The sequence below is a fragment of the Saccostrea cucullata genome, unplaced genomic scaffold, assembly GCF_032062105.1.
Source record: "Saccostrea cucullata isolate Sc308-1 unplaced genomic scaffold, CSIRO_AGI_Scuc_v1 ctg403, whole genome shotgun sequence".
NCBI lineage: Eukaryota > Metazoa > Mollusca > Bivalvia > Ostreida > Ostreidae > Saccostrea > Saccostrea cuccullata.
In genome coordinates, this window is record NW_026932593.1 from 267,455 (window position 1) to 289,622 (window position 22,168).

At 32.4% G+C, this 22,168-nt stretch overlaps 3 protein-coding genes and 1 pseudogene across 8 annotated transcripts in view; 1 reads left to right on the plus strand and 3 right to left on the minus strand.

Moving 5' to 3' along the window:
* Positions 1-1,324, minus strand: part of LOC134235515 (uncharacterized) — a 61,143-nt gene extending 59,819 nt beyond the window's left edge. For both annotated transcript variants that reach the window (XM_062717649.1, XM_062717648.1), the window contains exons 1-2: positions 813-1,324; positions 425-524 (exon numbers count right to left, since the gene is read on the minus strand). The gene's annotated coding sequence lies outside the window, so the exon portion shown is untranslated. The remainder of the gene's footprint in view (positions 1-424; positions 525-812) is intronic.
* A 26-nt stretch (positions 1,325-1,350) lies between these two features.
* Positions 1,351-19,139, plus strand: LOC134235518 (uncharacterized). Of its 5 annotated transcripts, XM_062717661.1 has the most exons (20): positions 1,351-1,612; positions 10,908-10,973; positions 11,110-11,174; positions 11,337-11,359; positions 11,459-11,554; positions 11,643-11,765; positions 11,986-12,141; positions 13,028-13,147; positions 13,760-13,822; positions 13,945-13,992; positions 14,113-14,196; positions 14,325-14,434; positions 14,557-14,648; positions 15,436-15,497; positions 15,598-15,654; positions 15,762-15,858; positions 16,999-17,078; positions 17,191-17,271; positions 18,019-18,153; positions 18,995-19,139. In XM_062717661.1, the coding sequence occupies exons 1-20, from the start codon at positions 1,575-1,577 to the stop codon at positions 18,995-18,997; spliced, it is 1,599 nt and encodes a 532-aa protein (XP_062573645.1). In that variant the 5' UTR covers positions 1,351-1,574; the 3' UTR covers positions 18,998-19,139. The 5 variants fall into 5 exon arrangements, 4 of the variants coding, with proteins under 4 accessions (XP_062573645.1, XP_062573642.1, XP_062573643.1 ...); XR_009985419.1 differs by lacking the exons at positions 18,019-18,153; positions 18,995-19,139 and adding an exon at positions 16,751-16,825 and having other exon boundaries at positions 17,191-17,223; XM_062717658.1 differs by lacking the exon at positions 18,995-19,139 and having other exon boundaries at positions 18,019-18,971.
* Positions 7,377-9,074, minus strand: LOC134235514 (uncharacterized protein DDB_G0292642-like). Its single transcript, XM_062717647.1, has 3 exons — positions 8,915-9,074; positions 8,388-8,646; positions 7,377-8,189 (listed from the first exon to the last, which is right to left on the minus strand). The coding sequence occupies exons 1-3, from the start codon at positions 9,038-9,040 to the stop codon at positions 7,531-7,533; spliced, it is 1,044 nt and encodes a 347-aa protein (XP_062573631.1). The 5' UTR covers positions 9,041-9,074; the 3' UTR covers positions 7,377-7,530.
* Positions 19,097-21,228, minus strand: LOC134235519 (probable E3 ubiquitin-protein ligase RNF144A; annotated as a pseudogene).
* Between the last annotated feature and the right edge of the window lie 940 nt (positions 21,229-22,168).

The following is a 22,168-nucleotide window of genomic DNA, read 5'->3' on the forward strand; positions in this document are numbered from 1 at the left end:
TATAATAAATGTATTTTCATTTAATGTAACTTTTAGGTGTTTTAAAGAAGGAATCTTCCTTCAAAATACTTAAGAAAAAAATTACAATGTGTAAACTCAAAAATTTTATTTCCTATGTGCGTTCGAGAGAGGGTGTGTGTGTCTGGTACAAGCAGACGTAGGTGTGTGTGAGTGAGGGTGTGTTGGGGATAATTTTCAAAAACTTTTTGTTCTTTCCAAATGCTAAAATTTACCTGTCTTTGATTATACAGCAATAAAAAGTGAGGAACCAACACCTTAATGAAATCTATATGTAACTACAGTAATCATCTATATTCGGAAAAAAGATGGACATTCCCCCTTTTTTCGTGCCTTGTCCCCCAAGGAGAATTTGTATTGGTTTTAATTAATACACATATACATCTGTTCTCACAACTACATGTACCTGTTCTTCACAATGAACTACTTTGCATCTCATCGTGCCATGGATTTGGTCCAAAACCGTATGTAGTTGAAAATCAATTTCCATTTTGTCTAAAATATTCCTAAGATGATATTAACAGTTTAAGTTATGCAAAGTGAAATGTCATCGGATCATTTTGACATTGCAATTGACATTTAATCACATTGTATTTTATTTTCTAAACCTCTTTCTGTTTACATATCAACTAAGATTGCAATCCAAATTATTAATAATTGCTAATTTATATGAATTATTCATGCATTTTAATGCAATTAATTTGTTAGTAAATATCTAATCTTAGAGAATTGTACATACATGTTTATCTAAATATGGATTAAGAAGTACGTGTAAGTTGTGGAAGTAACCCTACCTTGCTTCGACTGGTTACATGCTATGTTTGAACTAAATGATGAAATTCGTTAAATTGAAATAACGAAAGTACGTCTTTTTTCGGTATTACTTGTTCTATTTTCTGAAAGTATAACTTGAAAAGAAAGTAGAGGAAATAGTCAGTTATTTTTGTTTTTTTTTCCAAAATGTTTTAAAAAGACAAAAATACACTTTAAAAAGAAAATAGATACTTATTTTAAATGTATTTTTAATATCCTAAACATAAAAAATGCCCACTGAGAGATGTTAAACATGACTGTATTCTAATAATATCTTCATGGGTTTTCTATGAAGGTTTGCTTTTAAATAAAAAGGAATACGTGGAATTAAAAAAGAAAGTAAATGAGCATTTTTGAAACCTGCGTCTTTTTAGACAGTCCTGGAATTCAAACGACTTTCCTCCTGAATTCCTTTGCTTTGCTTATTCAATGCAACAATAACCCATATACTTGATGTAGTCATTCCTTTTTTAATGAAATTCTTTGATTCGCATAATATAAAGTTGTATTAATTAGTAAAGACAAGACGATATTGTCATCATGTGCATGCTTGCACGTGCGCTTTTGTGTATTGTGTAAAACGACCAATATGCATGATGTATCCGTAACATATTAAAATGCTTTGTAGATAGAATAGAAAGATATAGTGAAAGTGTTGACAAATTGACACAGCAAGCATGCACGTGCGCTCAGGTGCATTGGATTAAAAGATCTGTATACTTGTTCATTAAGGGCGTAACGTTATGAATTGTTTATGGAACAATTTTACACATGCATGCACGTGAGTTAAATGACAATTAATTATGGCGTAAATTTTATATTTTGATGAAATGCTTTGAAACTAAGAATGAAAGAAACTCATAAATAGTTAAAAATTGCGCTTGTCAGCAATGAGTTGAAATGACAAATATACTTATCAAATATACGAAAGTTGTCCCCTGGCATGTAGCAACAGAGGGGGGGGGGGCAGGGTCTGGATAGGGGCCCGGGGCTGGCGCTGTTCCTCCACTTTTTTTTCAGTAAGTTCAATAAGGCTATTGTGGTATTGCTGTAATAATATTTGGTACTGAAAGAAGTTAGAACCTAAAAATAGGAAATAATTACCTACTAATTTGGTATTTGCGACCGTAAATGCCGATTTAAAGTCATTGGCAACGCAGGGTTTCCGGAGAAAAAAAGGTTTATACATAGGTTTTCTCACTTATGAAAAAAAAGTCATTGTGAGTGATCTCCCGTATGGAATTCTCTAGGCGCTGAAAACTAATAAAGCATAGGTTACAGACTGAGAAGTAAACAAAAGCACGTGTGTTTTTTATGGGATATATTCAACTCTACAGTAATAAAAGAAAAGCAGCGATGGGTTTGTTTACATTGTGCTGAGGGGGCAGACAGTCAACAGGCCGTCATTTAGAATAGGTACATGAATGCTGGGAAGTGCAAAGATGTGAATTAATTTTGCTGAAAGTGGTGATAGCCAGGTAGACCGAATGAGAACGATTCTATAGGTTATGTGAATGAGACACCATTAAAAGTTACTATAAGTCCTTGTTAAAATGTTTTATGACAGTTCGCTTCCAATAAAGTAAATTATAGAATAGAAACAAACAACCAGTCTCTTGATCATAATGAATATTGATTAGAAGTGAAGGGAAGTAACTCAAAATTAAAAAACAGTGCTAGTATTTCTGTGTTTTCTTTCAATATTTTCATTTTCAGCCAAAGTATATGCATGTCATCGGAAATAAGGTTTCAACAATGTATTTCATGTATAAACCTTATGAAATAAATGGGTTTTGGAGAAAACGTATGGTTGAAAATAATATAGGCCCATTTTATCAACATTTTACATAGGAAATGCATTGAAAATTGTAAAAAACATTGATTTGACAAAATCTCTAAAGGAAGGCTGGCTTGATGGGTAAAAGGGACCTGAATTGAATATGTTTGGTACCATTAAACCTGTTCAAAAAGTCTTAAAAAATCCTATACGAAAACCAGAAACGTTGCCAATGTCCATAACGGTCGCAAACAGAGTTTTACTGGTGACGCGTAATAGAGGAGCCGGTAAAACGGATTTTTGCTTATTTTGTTGAGTTTCTTTATATGAAATACGTTACAGAGCATTGCGTTTTCGAGTCACTCTGTTATGACGTCATAATTTTAGACTTTCACTTTCGTTAATGCTCGTTTTACTGCTTCAAACATCAGTTTTATGATTTACCTTTTTTGCTTTCCCTGAGTTATGTACAATTGTTTGTATAATGCATTGAACTTTTAACTTTTTAAAAACATTGTTAAACTTAATTTGAAATAGATTTGCAAATGTACCAGCTATGCTTAAAGAATTTTCGCTTTTATCGGCTATATAGTCACCTAAGTGACTAGGTCACCTGAGTCAGTCATATGACCTGTTGTTATCCGTTTTCTTCCGCCGTCCTGCGCTGTGCGTTAATATTTAAACATTTTCAGCTTCTTCTCTGCAATTGCTGAGCCAATTTCAACCAATTTTGGAAGAAAGTTGCCATGTGTAAAGAGGAACAAAATTTGTTGATTTTATTGTCCCTGCCCCTGGGGCCTGAAGGGTTAGGCTAAAACCATCAAAATTAGTGTTATCTTTAAAGAGCAGGATTATAATAAGCCAAAGTGTGAAAGTCATGGCCCGATAATCAGGGGTTCCAGTGCTAGAGCGGGGCTATATATAGATTATATATGGAAAACATGCATTATTTCTTTGAAGATCTTATTCTTTTCCCCTACGTATTAAACAAACAAACTTAATGCATTGTTGTGATGAGGATGAGTAACTCTTTTAAAATTGTTAATTTCATGGCCCCTGGGTCAGGGGTTCTGGTGTTAGGGCGGGCTCTTATGATTATAAAGTGAAAATGCATTAGTCTTTTAAAATCTTCTCCTGTGCTCCTGGGTATAAAGTCGATGAACTATGTAAACTTACAAATTATGATGAGCAAGGGTGCTTTCTTCCAAAATTGTGAATTTCTTGGCCCCTTGGGTCAGTGGTTCTGGTGCTAATGCGAGGCTGTAATGATTATATACCAGTGAAAATGCATTAATTCTTTGAAAATCTTTTCCTCTACTCCTGGGTACATAGTTATAATACTGAAGGGGTCTCTTCCAAAATTTTGAATTTGATTGCCCCTGGATCAAGGGTTCTGGTGTAATGGAAGGGTTTATTAATTTTATCGTGAAAATACATTAATTCTTGGAAAAATTGTCTTCTCTACTCTTGAATTTTATGCCGATGATCTAAGTGTGATAACCTCGTGGGGATCCGGGTTAGAAGAGGTCCTCAGTACCCCTTGCTTGTCGTAAAAGGCGACTAAATGGGGCGGTCCTTCGGATGAGACCGTATAAATCGAGGCCCCGTGTCACAGCAGGTGTGGCACGATAAAGATCCCTCCCTGCTCAAAGGCCGTAAGTGCCGAGCATAGGTCTAAATTTGCAGCCCTTCACCGGCAATGGTGAAATCTCCATATCAGTGAAATATTCTGGAGAGGGACGTCAAACAGTATACAATCAATCAATCTAAGTGTGATAAGGGTGCTTCTTCCAAAATTGTTAATTTCAAGTCCATTGTGTCATTGGTACCATAGGAGGGTCTTTTATGATGAAAATGAATTAATGCTTTTAAACCTGCGCCTTGGGTTTATTCAAACATTTATAATGAGCAATTTATGATGAGCAAGAGTACCTTTATTAAATTTTTAAGTATGTGGCCCCGTGTCAGGGGTTCCTGTCGGGTTGGGCACTACTGATTATATATTAGAAATGCATTTCCTTTTTGTTATTCTCTGCCTTTGGCTATTTAGTAATCAAACTAAGCATGCTAGGAATATAGTTACGAAAAGAAATTGAGCCTCTTTCAAAAGTTTGAATTTCATGGCCTATGGTTTGAGCATAAACAAATTCAATTGTTGAAAAGTTGTTACATAATAGTCAGGTGACCTATAGCTATAAGGCATGTGCCTCGTGTTCTCTCCTTTAAAGAAATATATTTGAGATAAAAAGAAAAAAAAAGAAAAAGATTAAATTTAAAACAAGATGTGTTTGTGAAACACTATGCGCCCGGCGGCAACAAATTTAAAAAAGCATATTTTTAGCATAAAGGTCACAGTCAAGGTCACAAGTTCAATGATCTTGGTGGCATTTGAAAGATCTTGATTACTGAAGTATGCATACCAAATATGACGTCTGTATCTGTCATGGTTCAAAAGTTATGGTGAAGGTTAAAAAAAGCTATTTTTTGCATATAAGATACAGTCAAGGTAACAAGGTCATTGACCTTGGTGTCATGTGAAAGGGCTTCATTAATGGAGTATGCATGCCAAATATTAAGTTTCTTCGTTCAAAAGTTATGGCGAAAGGTTAAAGTTTGCCGGCAAAAAAGCTATATTTAGCGTATAGGTCACAGTCAAGGTCACAAGGTCATTGACCATGACGTCTTTTTGAAAAAGCTTTATAAGTGTTTTATGTATACCAGATATGAAGTCTCTAACTTTTATGGTTCAAAAGTTATGCAAAAGGTTAAAGTTTGCAAAAATAACCCTATTTTTAACATATAGGTCACAGTTAAGGTCACAAGGTCTTGACCTTGGGGTTATTTGAAAGAACTTTATTAGTGAAGTAGGCATACCAAATATGAAGTCTTTATCTTTCATGGTTCAAAAGTTATGGCGAAGGTTAAAGTTTGCGAACAAACAGACAAACAGACAGACAGACAGACAGACAGACAGGACAAAAACAATATACGCCTCGGATCTTTCGATCCGGGCGCATAAAAAATGTTAATTTGAAAAAAAAAGTACTGTAAATCACCTTTTACTCGCGAGTACTTTTTTTTCGCGTAGTACGCGAGACGGTATGCTCACGTATAATTCTTTATAAGAATTCTTTATGATTTTATAGAGCAATGACCACAATTCTAGAAAATTTTGTATCGCTAATAAAGAGTTAATAACTATCTCGCGAAAATAAGGTGTCGCGAAAATTAAGTGATCTACAGTAAAAATATCAATACATGGCATTTTAAACATGAAGGTTGGACGAAATTTAATGATAACGAAGAGTAATCTAGCACAAATCCCATTACAACATCCCGTATTGGGAGCAGAGCAAACAGTTGGGATACTACGACACCAGACATGGGATCATGTTCCGTAGCCTATTATAAAATATCGAACAAAAAAACCATCATTAAAGAGACTTAAAAGAGTAAAGGCTGTTAAAATCCATCTTTACAATTTTTAATCTCACAACAGCTAAGATAGTTGTAATTATATATGATGTCTCAAAGCCCCTCATTGATTATGTAAGAACCCACGACGTTGCCTTCTTAAAAGACAGAGTAATACGGAAAAATATAATACACGAAAATATAAAAAAAATTATTTTGGATATGGAATATTTTCTACTTCAGAGACAGTTTTTTTTTTTACTATTTTTACTCGTGCTTCGCATTCGTGAAAACATTAAAAATCCTTGTTCCACTAATGAAACAAATGTCATATCTACATGTTACTACAAGGCATCCAGTATCCTCTATTTCGTCGATTAATTTATACTAGAAGTTGACTGATTCAGATTGTGGCGGAAGTATGGGAGGGGGTAATATATTTACACACATGCAAATAAAGGTAGATTTACGTCTCTGTGAAATTGAACCAAAAGTTTTTAATGCCAGCAAATATACTGAAACGCAAAAGCAACGCAACACCCTACTTCAGGGGAAAATTATTATGTAAAGTAAAGAATTTTGTATCTTAGAATTATGGATATCTTCAATTTAGGAAATATTGATTAACGGTTGAACGATTTTCATACAATAACCGGAAGTCAAGTTTGAGTCTGCTTAACAGAAATAAAAAAATTGCATGTTTAACAAAACTTTTGGCAATGTTATGGAGTTTTAAGGATTTGCACTGATCTTTCTAAGTAATGCAGCAATATTTCAAAACATAAAATCTACTTTTGTTTCCTGTAACGATGCCTAGGCTTCTTGAAAATGGATTAAGTGCGCATTTCCATTGCTGTAGCTGGAAAATCTCAAGCTGGGAGTCCAAGGGTTACCACAATGCGTTAAGTTAGAGAAAATTTGACCTAATCATCTGAAAAATAGGCATTCAAAAATGGCTAGGAATAATTCCTTCGCTCAGATCTCGATATTGATTAACCTACTGTATCGTAGAAATTAAACTGCAATTGTTGTTTAGGGCAGTCTTTCACGTTGTAATTGGAGGGCTTGGAGGAGGGTGTTTTATCAGTCATATGTTACATGTACCTAGTAAAGTTAAAAGATAAACTTAACTTTTTTTTCAAATCCCTGATGTTCTGAAAAGTGAGTTTAGCCTTACTATATTCTTTTTTGAAAATCATTAGATAAAAAATTCAAACATTTGTAGATTACTGCTTGTTGCATTTATTTTGCGTTTCAGTATACATGTATATTGTATATTTGCTTTCAGGTAGTACAGTCGATGTATAATTGAATGTAGAAAGATAGACAGAGAAAAAAAAGGAAGGAAAACGACTCACATTTTCCCATTTATTCAAATACTCAAATGTAAGAGGTCAGAGTTTTCTCATGCCATCGATATTTACCATTTCGTTATTACAATCGTAGCGATCGCTATTTAATTGTGTTCGTGACTGATACCACCTCCGTAAAAGATTTATCTTTGAGAATCAAAATTCAAAAAAATATGTCGTAGATTGAATAGGTGCTACAATACATTGTCCATCAAATTCGCCACAGGGAAGTTTTCCATCCCTGGCGACTTTCAAACATGCAAAACAAAACTCAGTTTTACAGAACGTACACAACATTGATTTACATGCTTGATCATGCTGTAGCAAAGTTTTGCAATGTGGACAGAGACGTTTTGAAGGCACTCCACCCATATTGGAATAGTCAAGGGTAATTCTTGGGCAATGTCGTAGCTGTCGGGAAATTTCTATATTGTTGCCATGCTCGTTGGACAAAGCGCATTCGTGACCTGGTGACCATTCTTCCGTGCAATACCAACAAAACTTATAAGTGTAATATAAATCGTTTGTACACTTCCAACATTTGACGTGAGATTCACAGCTTTTTATTTTCTCACAATAAGTGCTGCACCTGGGACATGTTTTTATATCATCACTATTCCGCTTATTCAAAAAATTAAAGGAAAGCTTTGCACTAAAAAATATATGTTCGTCAAGGGTTAGCATGCATTTCTTCAAGATTTCTTGATTATCCCAATTCTGATTGCAGTTGCCAAAATCTGTTTTAGCCGGGCACCTTAGAATGTATTCGTTTTGGAGAATCTTCTCACGCACAAGTCCGTACAAATTGTCTGGTGCTGAAAAAAGTCAATATGACTATAAAAAATAACGGCATTTATAACGTGTAGTATAGTCAGAGGGTATAGAATAGGAAAATGATTTCCTTACTGTGATGAGAAATGATACTTTCTCAATGCTACGTATTAATTTTCCAAAGCTTTATCCTTATCTGTTAAATTTATAAATTTTATGCATGTGCATAATAATTTATTTACTTATTGCATGGCCACACGAAAGTTCCAGTCTGGGATCTGATTCAAATTCCCAGATAATGTCAGGTTTTGTTGTTGTAGGGCATCCAGAAATAGGACGACTCTCCGCCCACATCATGACATAGAATGGATCGTGCAGGACATCACTTGTTGTCTCCGAATCATAGACAAAGAAGTTATCTATGTTAACGATATCTATTAACCAGTATTTCGTCCCAAGTTTCGAGGCAACTGATTGCCTTATTTCTCCTACAGTGGCTTCCTGTAGAGAAAAGAAAAAACTACGTCTAGTTAAGCCAGAAGAATGCTTCTTCACACAAAGTGCAGTCTTTATAAACAATCAGTCATTTTGTTTAATGTCTATAGAACTATTTCATTTTGTTAATACGTTTTATGTACAATAGCTGCCACAGCATGTTAAAAAGGTAGTTTGTGATTAAAAAAATATATCTACAAAATGTCAACATTAGACCTGAAATAAATACATCGATAAATATTATAAAATGCATACAATGGATAAAAATACCTACCTTATTAATACTATACTGGATGTCAGAAGATAACGTTTTGAAAGTAAGCTTTTCCTCTACTGAAATCATTTTTGTTTCGGTGAATGTATTGAAATCCGAATGCAAGTCTGTATATACTCCTTGCATTACAGCAAAATGTGGAATTGACGTCAGTCAAATTTCAACGAAAAAGAACCGAAAGCAAATTATCGATCCACTTTCTGAAAAACAGAAATTGCGTTTCGGTGCCAGTTAAATATAGAGCAGTGTAATTCATTCTATAAATGGTTTAGGTAATTTTCAATTCAATATATGCTTTCTTAAAATAGAACCAGGTTTTGTAAGAAAATGTATTTTCATTTTATATTTGCATAGTACCTCTCTTATTGTGATAGAAAGTACTTTAACAAGAACGATGTCTCTGACAATATTTGTAAAAATGTCTACAAGAAACAAATCTGAGACAATTACTGTCCAGAAGGTATGTAATTGTTAAACAATGCACTTAATATTCTTAAACCATAATCTTATTTTATATTAATTTCACTTGATTGAAAACAATCATTTTTTTAGTAGACTGACGAATTTCTGAGAATATTTGAGACTTTAGCTGGGAGGGTTGGGATCGAGCTACAACATATTCGGTTGACATTCAGTGGTAAGGAATACAGGCATGACCAACCAGAGGCTCGCAAAAGAATAGAGGATATCGGAATTAAAGACCGTTCTACTCTGTTTATGGTTTCCAGATTACCGGGAGGATTAATGATCTAGGTCAATGCACAAATTAAACATTTAAAAAATTTAAAATTGAAAGACGCATTCTAAATAAAGTGATAATGCATAAAATGTATGACGTAATTTGAATTGTTGTTGCATTTAGCCTCACTATTTGACATATTTCTGTATAGCGTAATATGTCTGTTGTTAAATATTTCAAAAATAAAACTGCTGAATACAAATCGATTTCAGTTGTTTTTGGCATTCTTGTATGTGTACACGTTTCCAGAAATACTGCTTTTTAAAAAAAAAGAAATACTTCAAAAATATGTAAAATATCTGAAAAATTGAAATTAAAGCGCTAATGCTTACAAGGTGTTCGTGTTTCTATTTCTTCAAACTGATATAAATAATTTTTGGAAGACTATATCTACTTTCACTTTCGTTTTAATTATTTCACGGAAAACACCGTCTCACAGAGACTTCGTAAATAAACAACAACGTAAGTACATGCAATTTTTCTCAATATAAGGCTATTTCTTATTTCAATATTTTTTTTATCAATTACTGTAGAAGTACTTGTTTTCCGCGTGGTATTAATTTACGCTATGTCCGCGGACACAAACTTTCCGCGGAAATATGTCCTAGCGTACTTACATGTAATATAAATATATGGCATATAATGACAGTCTAAGAAATCCGAGTAATTTTCTACCGTCGGATTAAACAGAAATTGAGAATCCGCGGAATTATGACCCCGTGGAAAAAAGTACATCTACCGTATCACATTATTATAAGACAGGAAAATAATTAAATGATTTACCAGTATCATATAAAAGGAATTGTGCGTCATTACTTGATCAATATGTATCAAATTAACAATTCTTAACAAAAAAATCTTCGACATTTACAAAGCACTTTGTTGAATTTGATATAAGTTTTTAAATACATTGGTATAAAGTTTAGTTTATGAACATTTTATGACACAGTTCTCAAAGATAATTGAGAGCGCACTGTATTGTTTTGGATGAAACTTGTTCCTAATTCTGATAATATCCTAATTTACAAACACTGTATGATTCATGCTGTAACACACGGGGTGCATTTTTTTTAAACGCAATTCCATTAATCTCCTTTACATTATAAATTTTGGCAGAAATGAAACCTACCTTGTAATCTAGAGATTTTTTAAAAATCAACAACTCTATAATGGTTGACTGCATAAAAATGTACTTTTAGGTTTCTTCCAAGTGGACATAATGTTTTGTAAAATTAAGTTATTAATTTCTTGCAGATCTTTTACTGCCACGCTTAAAAAATTTATGAAGTGTTGCAGGAAGGAAGACATGTCAAAGGACAGGTGAAAACACATTGTTCATATACTCTAAATAGGTTTCATAAATAAACTTTAAAATTATTTTTTAATTACATTATCTTAAATGCACAGATTCTCAGCATTTTAGCCCCACAATTTCATCAAAGCTGCTATACTTCAGAAATCTTCGAAGAAACCTTCGAGGACAACAAATTGGTCAAAGACATGCAGAGCTCATTGATTTCAGTAAGTATGTTTTACCGGTCATGTTAATAATTTGAAAATTAAAACCAAGAACAATGAAAATTGAAATACATGAACAGACTTATTTTTCGTTTAATAAATACCTTTCTCAAAATTCATTGTAATACTCATATATAAAATAATTATCTTTTTTCTCATTTACAGACAAACAACATTTAAAACAAGAGGTGACTTTATATTTTCTTAATATTAACTTCAGTAGTCCTGGTTGGTTTCCGATAACGATGTAAAAAGTTGTTGTGAAGCTGCTATTTTTTTTATTATAGAAATACCAGAATTCGACACGGGCAGGTGTACACACCTTAGTAAAACGTTCTGTCGCAGATCCACACCATGGTGGCAATGGGAAACAAACTGAATCGGTAATCTGGAAATCACGATTTGTACAGATTTCATTTAATAATTAAAACATGAATTTTTAACCGTCAAACACTTATTGTTCTTTTCTAGGTTGATATAAAGGACTTAAATCAACCCGGAAGCCTAAAAAATGGAAAACAAAACCAAAGATATAGCACAGTGTTGCCTAATATAAGCAAGAATGTGTCTTATCCAGAATACGCTGCTTCGGCGGTAACAAAGAAATTCAATTTTCAATAAACACAAGTCATGTTAATTTGAAGATATTCTATTACTATTAATAGATTATTGCTTAGTAATAATCATGCTTACTTTAATTGCAACTAAACATATTATACTGATTTTCGACTTTTTTGTTGATGATTTCACAATTTGTCCGTGACGAAAATATCAATTATAATAATTATACCACTATAATTATCTTATATCGTAGTTGTCCAGATGGGACCAAAAACATAGTCTGAACACTAGGCATCAGCACATTACTGCTAAACAGAGTGTCGAAGACCTTGGGACAAAAGTTTGGAATCAACCAACAAATAGGAAAGATAGAATATGCTATGAGGATAAAATCAAAATTAAAGCCACTGTACGTAATACTGTAAAGTTAATGTTCTTCAATTGTTTTTCTATGTTGATATTTCTGTACTTTCTCTGTTTGTTATTTAACTAATTTGATTTAATTTAACTAATAATTTACCTAGAAATGACGTTAATGGCAATCTTACAACAAAACATTATGATAAACTTGGTGACTTTTCAACCGTCAGCTTTACTTGTGTAGCAATATACTGTAAGTTGTTTTAATTCCATGGTTTTAAAATTTCACAATTTCTCAAAAAGTACCAATCAAGATGGTTTTAATTTCATGCTACAACAATTAATTTTGATTTAGTAGAAGCATTTGAATGTTTTTTAAAAGTATTGATAGCATTCACTAATGGTTTAATTTTGCGGAAGTATGATGAATCGTCTCCCAGTTGATTCGATACGCAAAATAATGCGCAACGTACAGAGAATTTTTAAAACTAGGCAAGTTTTTGTACAAACAAGTTGATGAAACAAGATTTCGACAGACTCGATTAAAGCCATCATTTCATTACAACGTGTATTGGTATCAATCCTCTATTATCTCCATATCCTTCTATTAAAACTATTGTCAAAATAACTGTATCTCACTTCTATTCTCAATGACCGTGTAGTGTAGGGCAGCGCTGCGAGAATTCCATCGGCATCGAATGCAAGTTTTTAGACTTGCCTAGATAGCCGACTGGCCTAGCGCGTTGTTCCTGCACTGCTAGGAGGCAGATTCCGAAGGTCGAGAGTTCAACCCCGGGCTGGGACGGAAGTGGGTATCCATATAAAAGTGAATTCCTTTTTACTTTCTATATTAACATTTCTTCACTCAGGGCAGTTATGTTAGTTTAAGAATTGTTGTAATATATGCTTTATGTATATTGAAATCGTTCTTTAAGATACATACGTACGGGACATCATCATCTCATAAGGAGAAAATATCGAGCTTTAGTAATAACCTACACGAAAAAAGTATGCCCAGAAGAGAATTTTCGCCAAAGTACAATATCCATGAAAATGTAAGTATTTTATGAATATTCTTTTAAAATAAACTTCACTACTGCACAAATTTGTTGAAAACAATTTTAATAATTGCTTTTATTATTATTTTTTTTTTATTTAAAACATTAAGTTGTGCGATTGATTGCCTAATTCCCTATATGAATATACATGTATTTTTCGGCCTGTTCTTCAAAAATAATATTTTGGCTTGAATTTTAGCTTCTTCGACTTATAATTTTGCGAGTAATGTAGAAAGAATACTTAGTTCGTACGATACAAAATATCTTATTTGCCACAGTTAAAGTAATTTTGATTAATATAATATGCAAAAATACAAATGGTATAGTACATGTACTTTACATTAGGAAATATACCTATGCAAAGAATAAACAATATACGAACTTAAGTAGAATACGTATATAAAAATGAATTCTTATGTTAGCAAATGCTTATGTCAGCAAAATTGATCAGCGCCCTAGAAAGGCACAAGTAAAATATCGCTTAGTACGTAACAGTATATTTCAAAGTATCAATTATATTCAAGATATACAAAAAAAGGAAAACTATGGATTTTATCATTTTAAATAGTTCAAAAAATAAGTTAAAATAAATATGCTTGCATTTTGCAGGATCAAGTATACGGCATTTATTCAACCGGTGAATCAACAGTTGAAAGAAGACAACCCCCAAAAGTACTATGTCATATCGAAGCATTTATCTAATTGACCAATGGACATCCTAATTTTGATATTTATCTTATTTATCTTTTTCTGTATCTTAATCAAGTATCTTATTATAATATCTACTTTCATAGGGTCTTCCAAACATTGGAAACACTTGTTACGCTAATTCTTTGCTTCAGGTAATCACAAGTCGTCATTAGAGGGTCATTTAAAAAATACAGACTGATTAATTATTGAAGAAAAATAGTATGAAGGGTTAAAAAGACATATCTTTAACAATTGCTGTTTTGTAATTTCAGGTATTAGGACAAACACCATTTCTCTATGAAACATTGATTTCCAGTACTACAGACCATGCCTTAAACCGTGTCGACAATCAAATGGTATAAAAATGCACTCGCAATTCACATTTGTGAATGCATGTTTTCTTATTTTTCTCATTTTTTTTATTTTGAAATATTTTATTCCAATCTGTTTTATTGCAAAAGCGTTTTATTCATTCTTTTTTTAGAAAACAACTGTTACTTATGCTTTTCGGAACCTTTTACGATCTATGAACTCTGTGACGTTTGATCCAATCTCTGGAACCATAGCTGAACTTATGAATAAAGTTTCATGCAGGTGAAATTCAGTTTTTTGTCCCATGTGCACATTCTGAGAGATTTCTGTTGATTATATTAAAATGGTTGGTGAATCCCATAATTGTCATTCAAATGCATTTGCTGATGCTTTTGAATTTTCAGGGAACACGAATTTCGAATTGGATTCCAAAATGACTGTCTCTCCTTTTTTCTAGCTTTGTTAAGTGAAATACATGATGAAAACCAGGCAAAAGGTACATGCATATTTAAAAAATACATATATAAGAAAAATTATCATCTATTCTTGAACTGTATTTGAGTTATGATTATAATTACAGATGTAACTACATATATTTGTATCATTTAAATGAGTACCGGTAGGTATTGTAAAAAAAATATTATACTTTTCCATAAAGTACATATATTTAAAGCACAATTTTAACTAACATAATGTAACTGCCCTAAGTCAAGAAATATTAATACAGAAGGACAAAAAAAATTCACTCTAATATGATACCCACCGTGGCTACGCAATAACCGTGCAGTGTAGGACAGCGCCGCGAGAATTCTATCGGCATCAAAAGCAAGTTTTTTGACTTGCCTAGATGGCCGAGCAGTCTGGCACGCTGTTCCTGTGCTGCTAGGAGACGGATTGTCATGAGTTCAACCCCGGTTTTTGGAGGAAGTGGATATCTTAATAAAAGTGAACTTTTTTGTGCCTTAATATTATATTTCTTCACTTAGGGCAGTTATGTTAGTTAAAGATTTGTTGTAAAACAGTGCTTTATAATTAAGAAAAAATAATTCATTACAATATGGTTTGGTAACGATACTCTAACAAAACTTATGTCCATATAATTGTATCTCACTTCCATCTTAATGAAAATGTAGTGTAGGACCACAACGCGAAAATTCCAGCTTTAAAATAGCAAACATAGGCTAGAGAATGTCTTATCTCAAATGCAATGGAGAAAGTGAAAGAGAGAGAAAGAGAGCTTTGTATTTTTTAAAAAAGGAATACTTTTTTCGTTCCCTCTTTAGAAACAACACGCATATTTGAGATAGAAATGGTGGATGAATTTTCTTTTGATTCATGTGCACATGTATGTATAATTTTAATCATTTACATTATTGTGAATAAGAGAAATGAGAACAAGGCATTTATGCAAAATTCTTCGTAAATTACATTTCATTTCTTTGTAGAAAGAAATAACAGGTACCCAGATTATAAGATGTCTAAATATCCCCTCAAATTCACATGTAAGTTTGCACATCTTTGCTAAAGAAAAAAAAACCCAAACCCTTATCATCATTCAAATACATTAACTCACCATATCTAGTGAATTAGTATATTTAATTGGTTTTAGGATGTAGAGGGAGGTTTGGAGACACTTCTAAATGAGGAGGAATTCGATGAAGCAGATGTTCCTTGTAGAGAATGTGAAGCAGATTGTACTACATGTAGTAATTACCGTTTAAAAAACTTTTGAAAAGGATTCAATTTTGGCATTTTAAGTAATATTGTTCTGATCTAAATTGATGGTAAATGCTAACAAGAGGCCCAGGGGCCACTTCGCTCACATGAGCACTATGGCTAGGGAAAAAGAAGAAATCAGATCAGTATTGAAAAGTGTAAATATAAAAGAGGTTTTGTGGGGTTATGAAATGAACAAAATTGGGTCTATACTAACTTAGGACGTTTTTAAACAAATATAGCACATAATTCTTTGCTGTTCTATAAAAATTATTCATATATCTTTTATATTCCTTTGTATATCTGTGATTTCCTGTTATGACAACTTAATTCTTCTTGGGGTCATGATTTGAACAAACCAGAATCTACACTACATGAGGATGCTTTCTTTTACTCCAATAAATATGATCAATCATGGTTTTGCTGTTCTTGAGAACATTTTTCAAAGATTTTTCCTATTTTTCCCAAAGAAAAATTTTGATCATCCATTGCGGCCCCACCCTATGCCTGGGGCTGTGATTTAAACAAACTTGGATTTACAATAACTGAGGATGCTTCCATATAAATATGACCAATCATGGCTTTGCTGTTCTTGAGAAGAAAATAAAAAAAAATTCCCATAAACTTGAATCTTCACAACTAGAGGATGATTCAACATGGGTTTCATCTTCTTTGGTCCTGTGGTTCTTGAGAAGAAGATTTTTAAAATATGCCAATATCTTTTCACTAGTTTATAATTATCTTCCCTTGGAAGAGGGCGTGACACTTCATTTGAATAAATGTAAATCCTCTTTATCCAAGGATACTCTGTCCCAAATTAGGTTTTAATTGACCCAGTAGTTCTTGAGAAGAGAAGAAGACGAAATTGTGTACAATTTACAGCAACAAAGACGACAACGACAGACAACAGGCAAACTTTGAATTGATCAGAAAAGCTCACTTGAGCCTTCGGCTCAGGTGAGCTGCATGTAAATACATGTATAATTTAGTTCTTGCTAAATTATATGTTAGTTTTTTTTAATTGGTGTTTCGATGAAACTTCCACTTGCACTTAATCATTCTGTTAAACTATGCAACGACATTTAATTTCATGTTTCTTTTATGGAAAAGCCTTGTGTTTTTTTTTTCAGGAAAAGGAAAAACACGAAAAGCAATGAGATTCTGCACTTTGCCAAAAGTTCTTGTAATTCAGCTTGGATGTTTTCAAGAGGTATGGAAAATGTAATATTTCTGCATGATTTGTATTATGCAATCAATTCTAATTTACATCTTATTTTTAAGTTGCCTTTCTAAAAAAAAGTTAAATATTGTGGAATTTTTAGAAGAGTTATGGTGGACATATCCATATAGCCAAATCCATGCGACGAACTTGCTTTTCTGAAAAATTGAGAGTGCCTAAATCGGTAATTTTTAAATGTGTTCTTAGGTCAAATATCAAACTGCAATAGGTCTTTTAAAAACAGAATTCAAAACGTTTTTTTTAATTTAAAACTCCTTTTTTTCATTTTTAACCATCTGGTTCAATTTGGTTACATTTATTGAAAAGATTAAACGAACTCAATCTCATAAAAATAAAATTGAGCTAGAAAAGAAACTATGAGAATATTTACATGGTTAAAGGTTAGATTGAGTGAATAGGGTTTCCTGCTCATACCCTCTTTTTTCTCCCCTTATCTTCGTTTTGCTCATTCTTCTTTTCTCTTATCCGTGCTCTCTTAGAACATTAACTTAAACAAACAATTCCACCCGCCACATGAAAAGTGGAATAATGCTACATTTATGCATGAAAAGTTTTATGTTGTGCTATTCTTTAGGTACTGGAATAGAACACAAAATTCCCAGTTATGGAAGCAATAAACCGCCTCACTCTTGCAATTAAAATCAATGATTTCTAAAATTTACATGCACTGTCTCATTTTTTACTTGTTATTTTTAGTAGGCATTAATGAATGCCTATTTTTTTTCTTTCGAATGTTATCATTACTTGTCTGAAATATATGGAAAAAAGGAAAAGTATTCAAGCTGAGAAGTTTCTTTTCTCTCTCAATTACTTTAATCTGGGTAGATTGTATGCATTCATGCTAGGACAGTCTTAACATATCCAGAATAACTGATCTGGCTATACTTTTTGTATTGATTTTTTGTTTCAGAATGGAAGTATTGTGAATTATCATCTGTATGGTGTTGTTAATCATCATGGATCAGTATATGGGGGTCACTACACGTCGTTTGTTAAACACTTTACACATCACACAGGGCATTGGTATAATTGCAATGACAAGCATGTAAGATATTCAACACTATCGGAGGCTTTGGATTCTCGTGATGCTTATCTTCTGTTCTACAAAATGTGATATTTCTAAATATGAAATTTATTCAGCCACTATTTTGTAGAATGAGAGGGATTTTGAAGTCCCAATATTTTCCCTTTTATCACTGGTTATTTAGATATACTGATATTATAAACATCTATATTTTAGTTAATGCCAACTATGTTAAACTTTACTTATTGTTGTCAATGTTTTCAAACCAATTGTTTACATTGAAGACATTTATCAATGGAGTTGCTCAAGGAATTTTCTTCACTATTAGATGGACACTTACTGATACCTATGTGAAGTGAATTCATCCTGAATTGAAACATCATTACACTGTACACTGTCTAAGTACATGTATATGCACAGGGCACTGTTGCCTTTGGTTAACACAAAATGTTAAACAAGACATGGAAATTAGGTTTTTTATCTCAGGCATTAGAATTTTTACACGTATTTTCAAGTTCAATGCAAATTTTGCAGTTAGGACATTAATGATTATAAATTTTAAGGCATTGTGCTGTGATAATGTGTTACAGTGTAAAGGTACAACATGACTTATAGGTTTTTATACGTTGAGCGTGATAGGAGAATATTTACAAGGGAGCTTGACAAAGAGTGAAGCAATGAATTATTCAACTCATAAATAAATCAAAAAGAAATTTACAACATGTTTGCACTATTCCTCAAGATGATATCTCATTTTTCCTTATTTGTTTGTTGTTGTTTTGTGATTTGTTTTATTTTTTTTCTTTATCAATTTTCTTTAACTTTTATTGTCCGTTATCATGAATAATTTTTTTTATTACAGTAATCATCAGTTCATGTACTGAATTAGAACAAAAATTATTGTGAAGATGCTGTACAAAAATGTTTAATTTTAAGCAAAAGTCTTTCAAGTTTTGAAAGTGGTTTATTGAAACACGTTCTGAACAGGAGCAACAGAACATTTCCTGTTATATCCACTACACTGTAAGGAGCCATCCCTGCATGGAGTTAAACAGGAGAAACAAAATTTAAACCTGCATTTAATGCATGTCATCTCTATACACATACTCTCATATGTTCAATCAAAGTACGACAGCTTGGACACATTCGTTTAGAGGGAACATCTTCAATATGCGAATAATTCAACTTCTTCCGAGGAGCCTCGTTTAATATTTTTTGAAATGCCTCAAGTTCTCAATTTGTGCACTTGTGATATGGGAACCAAAGAGCTTTACAGTCCCAGCAAAATTCATAATTTACACCCTTTGATTTGCTGCAGAATATTCAATGGACTTGCTTCTTGTCCTCTGCCAATCTTTGACAATAATTCCCGCAATCTGGACAGTTTGAAGTGACGTCGTTTCCTTTGTTTATGGCTTTCATAGAGATTCGATATTCAAAGAAAATCCGTTTTCCTGCATCCTCCATTCTGATCTCCATCCCTCTGTCGGACACCGGACTGTGTCTACAGCGTTCTTCATTAGCTCCGACCTCATAAATCCAAACAGACTATCGGCAGCTAAAGTACGTGTAAAAAAAAATATCCCTTAGATATTTGTCAGAATCGTACGTATAACTTATAAAAATATGAAATTGAACACATGAATAAGTATATGATTAAAATAAAGACAAATTTCCATTCATGTGTGTAGTTGTACCAAAATAAAATTAAGTGATATTGATAAATAAATAAATAAATGAATAAAATACATTGTATAAAATAAAATGAATTAAACAAATAATTAAATAAAATAAATAAATAAAACAAATACATGAATAATTAAATGAATAGATCGAGATATCTTTTCTGGATATCTTAAACCTTTGTTTAAGGGGTGCGACTGGGGTTTTATTGTGTGAAAACTACAATAGCGAAACTCTTCATTTTTATACCATATATAACTTACATTAACTTCAGCGTACATGCTGGCAAAATTGGGAAAAATCTACCATCCGGGTATTCTTAAGGGACCGTCTCAAAATCAAGGTACATTTACTATAGGATTATATATATGAAAGTGCCACTCTTTAGCACTTTTAAGCATATTATACAAATATTACAATAGACTTTTTGTTAAAACTATAATATATCATGATGAGTAATACAATATTGTACATTATATATAAGAAACACAAAATTGTACAGTCTTGTTACCAGAGGGAGCATATCAAAATGCAAAAAATTAACGAATTTTCCTGTTTTTATAGAGGACTCCAAAATATAACGGGCACAACAGATTTATATGAAAACATAATAAAGATATTGGAGATTTTCTTAAATTTCTATGTTTTAAATTTTAAGAGCGTATGTTTATTACTTTTTCTTTAATAACATTTTTATTACCAATTTCTTAAGAGCTTCAGTTTATCATAACGTCAAATACACACTACAACAAAGTCGACCTATCAATTGCAAAATTGGTTAAAAAAAATCAGATATATAAAATTATAATTAAAATTTTAAACCTGTTATTTCTAAAGTTTGTTTAATTTTATTAATCAAGGGAAAAAAGTTGCTTTAAAACAGTAAGTACGCTTCATTTTACTATGATGCGCGAAATATTGCGCAATGAAAACCAAAGTCGCTTCCCTTAAAGAGATAAATTTTCAATCACCGGATCTCGTTTTTGCCATGACAAACCCAAATTCTTACACACTGTACAATTTTGTATATTTAGAGCTTCAACCCCTTTCTCCGTCTTTTGGTACTAGAATTTTATGGATCATGACTATTTGAATTCCAACATTGACTATAAGATGTATTTTTAAAATGTATACAGTACTTGCTTACATATTGCATGTCCACAGGACATGGTTTTAGACGTGGTTCGTCTTCAGAATCGTCCAATGTAAGCATGCCCGGTTCATCAGTATTCAGATATGACGGGAATTGCCTGTTATCATTACCAAACATGACCTGGAGGGGATAGTAGTCCGGATATTGGACGCTCATTTTCGTAAATGATTCCCTCCTCGAAATCTACGACACTAATGGAATAACGAGATACTCCATACGAAGATTCTATTTGTCTTTTTACATCGACAATTGTCATGCAACCCTGTAATAGAAATGATAAAATAAAGGTTTTAACTGTATAATTTATCAAAAAATTACAATTTACTACAAATTAAATAATGGTAATAATATGCTTATTTATTGTTTGTCACACCATACTAAATGTTCTTAAAGAAATAATTATTAAATATTACCGGTGGTAGGTAGGTTGGATTTTTACTGATAATCTATTATACTGCATCATAATTCTTGTTCAGGGTATGTAGAACAGCGAAAAGGAAAACTAAAATGTAAGTAGTATATTTTGAAATGAATAAAGATTACACGGATTTAAATATAGCAACTTACAGATTTTGGAAAATGTAAATCTAGACCACGTCCTTGAGTTTAAATAGGTATCTTTAAAAATTTATTTTTAAAGAACTTGAAATACATATCTGAAGCATTTTCGTAAAATGGTGTTTAATAGGCTGCAATTTCGGTCGATATCTTGAATAACAAATAGTGAATTAGCATTTTGAACAGATGGATTTTTGGTTGCTAAACGTCAACAGTGTAAGTGATATAGGATCATATTCGCCCCCCCCCCCCCAAAAAAACCCTCAACCCCACCTCACACACACATATACATGTACCAGGTCAATATTTAGAAGGCTATATATTTATATTGACAAACCTGTATATATTTGGATTTTTTTTTCCTGATAGGTTTAATTTAAGAGAAAAATCAAGTACCGAAATTATTGATTTACATAATTCATCAGCTATCGCCAAGTGTATTCAAAGAAATTAAAAATAATTATTCTTTGGGAGATGCTGGTGATATCTGACATGAGCAAAGGAGGACTACTCCTGCTGACTTCTTATGAAGCATATCATAATTTTCCTATAGTCGGGTGTACATGCGAGTCAGACCAAGTAAGCCATTTGTTATTCAAAAATCGGATATACTAAAAAGGAAATTGATGAATTTTTGATAAG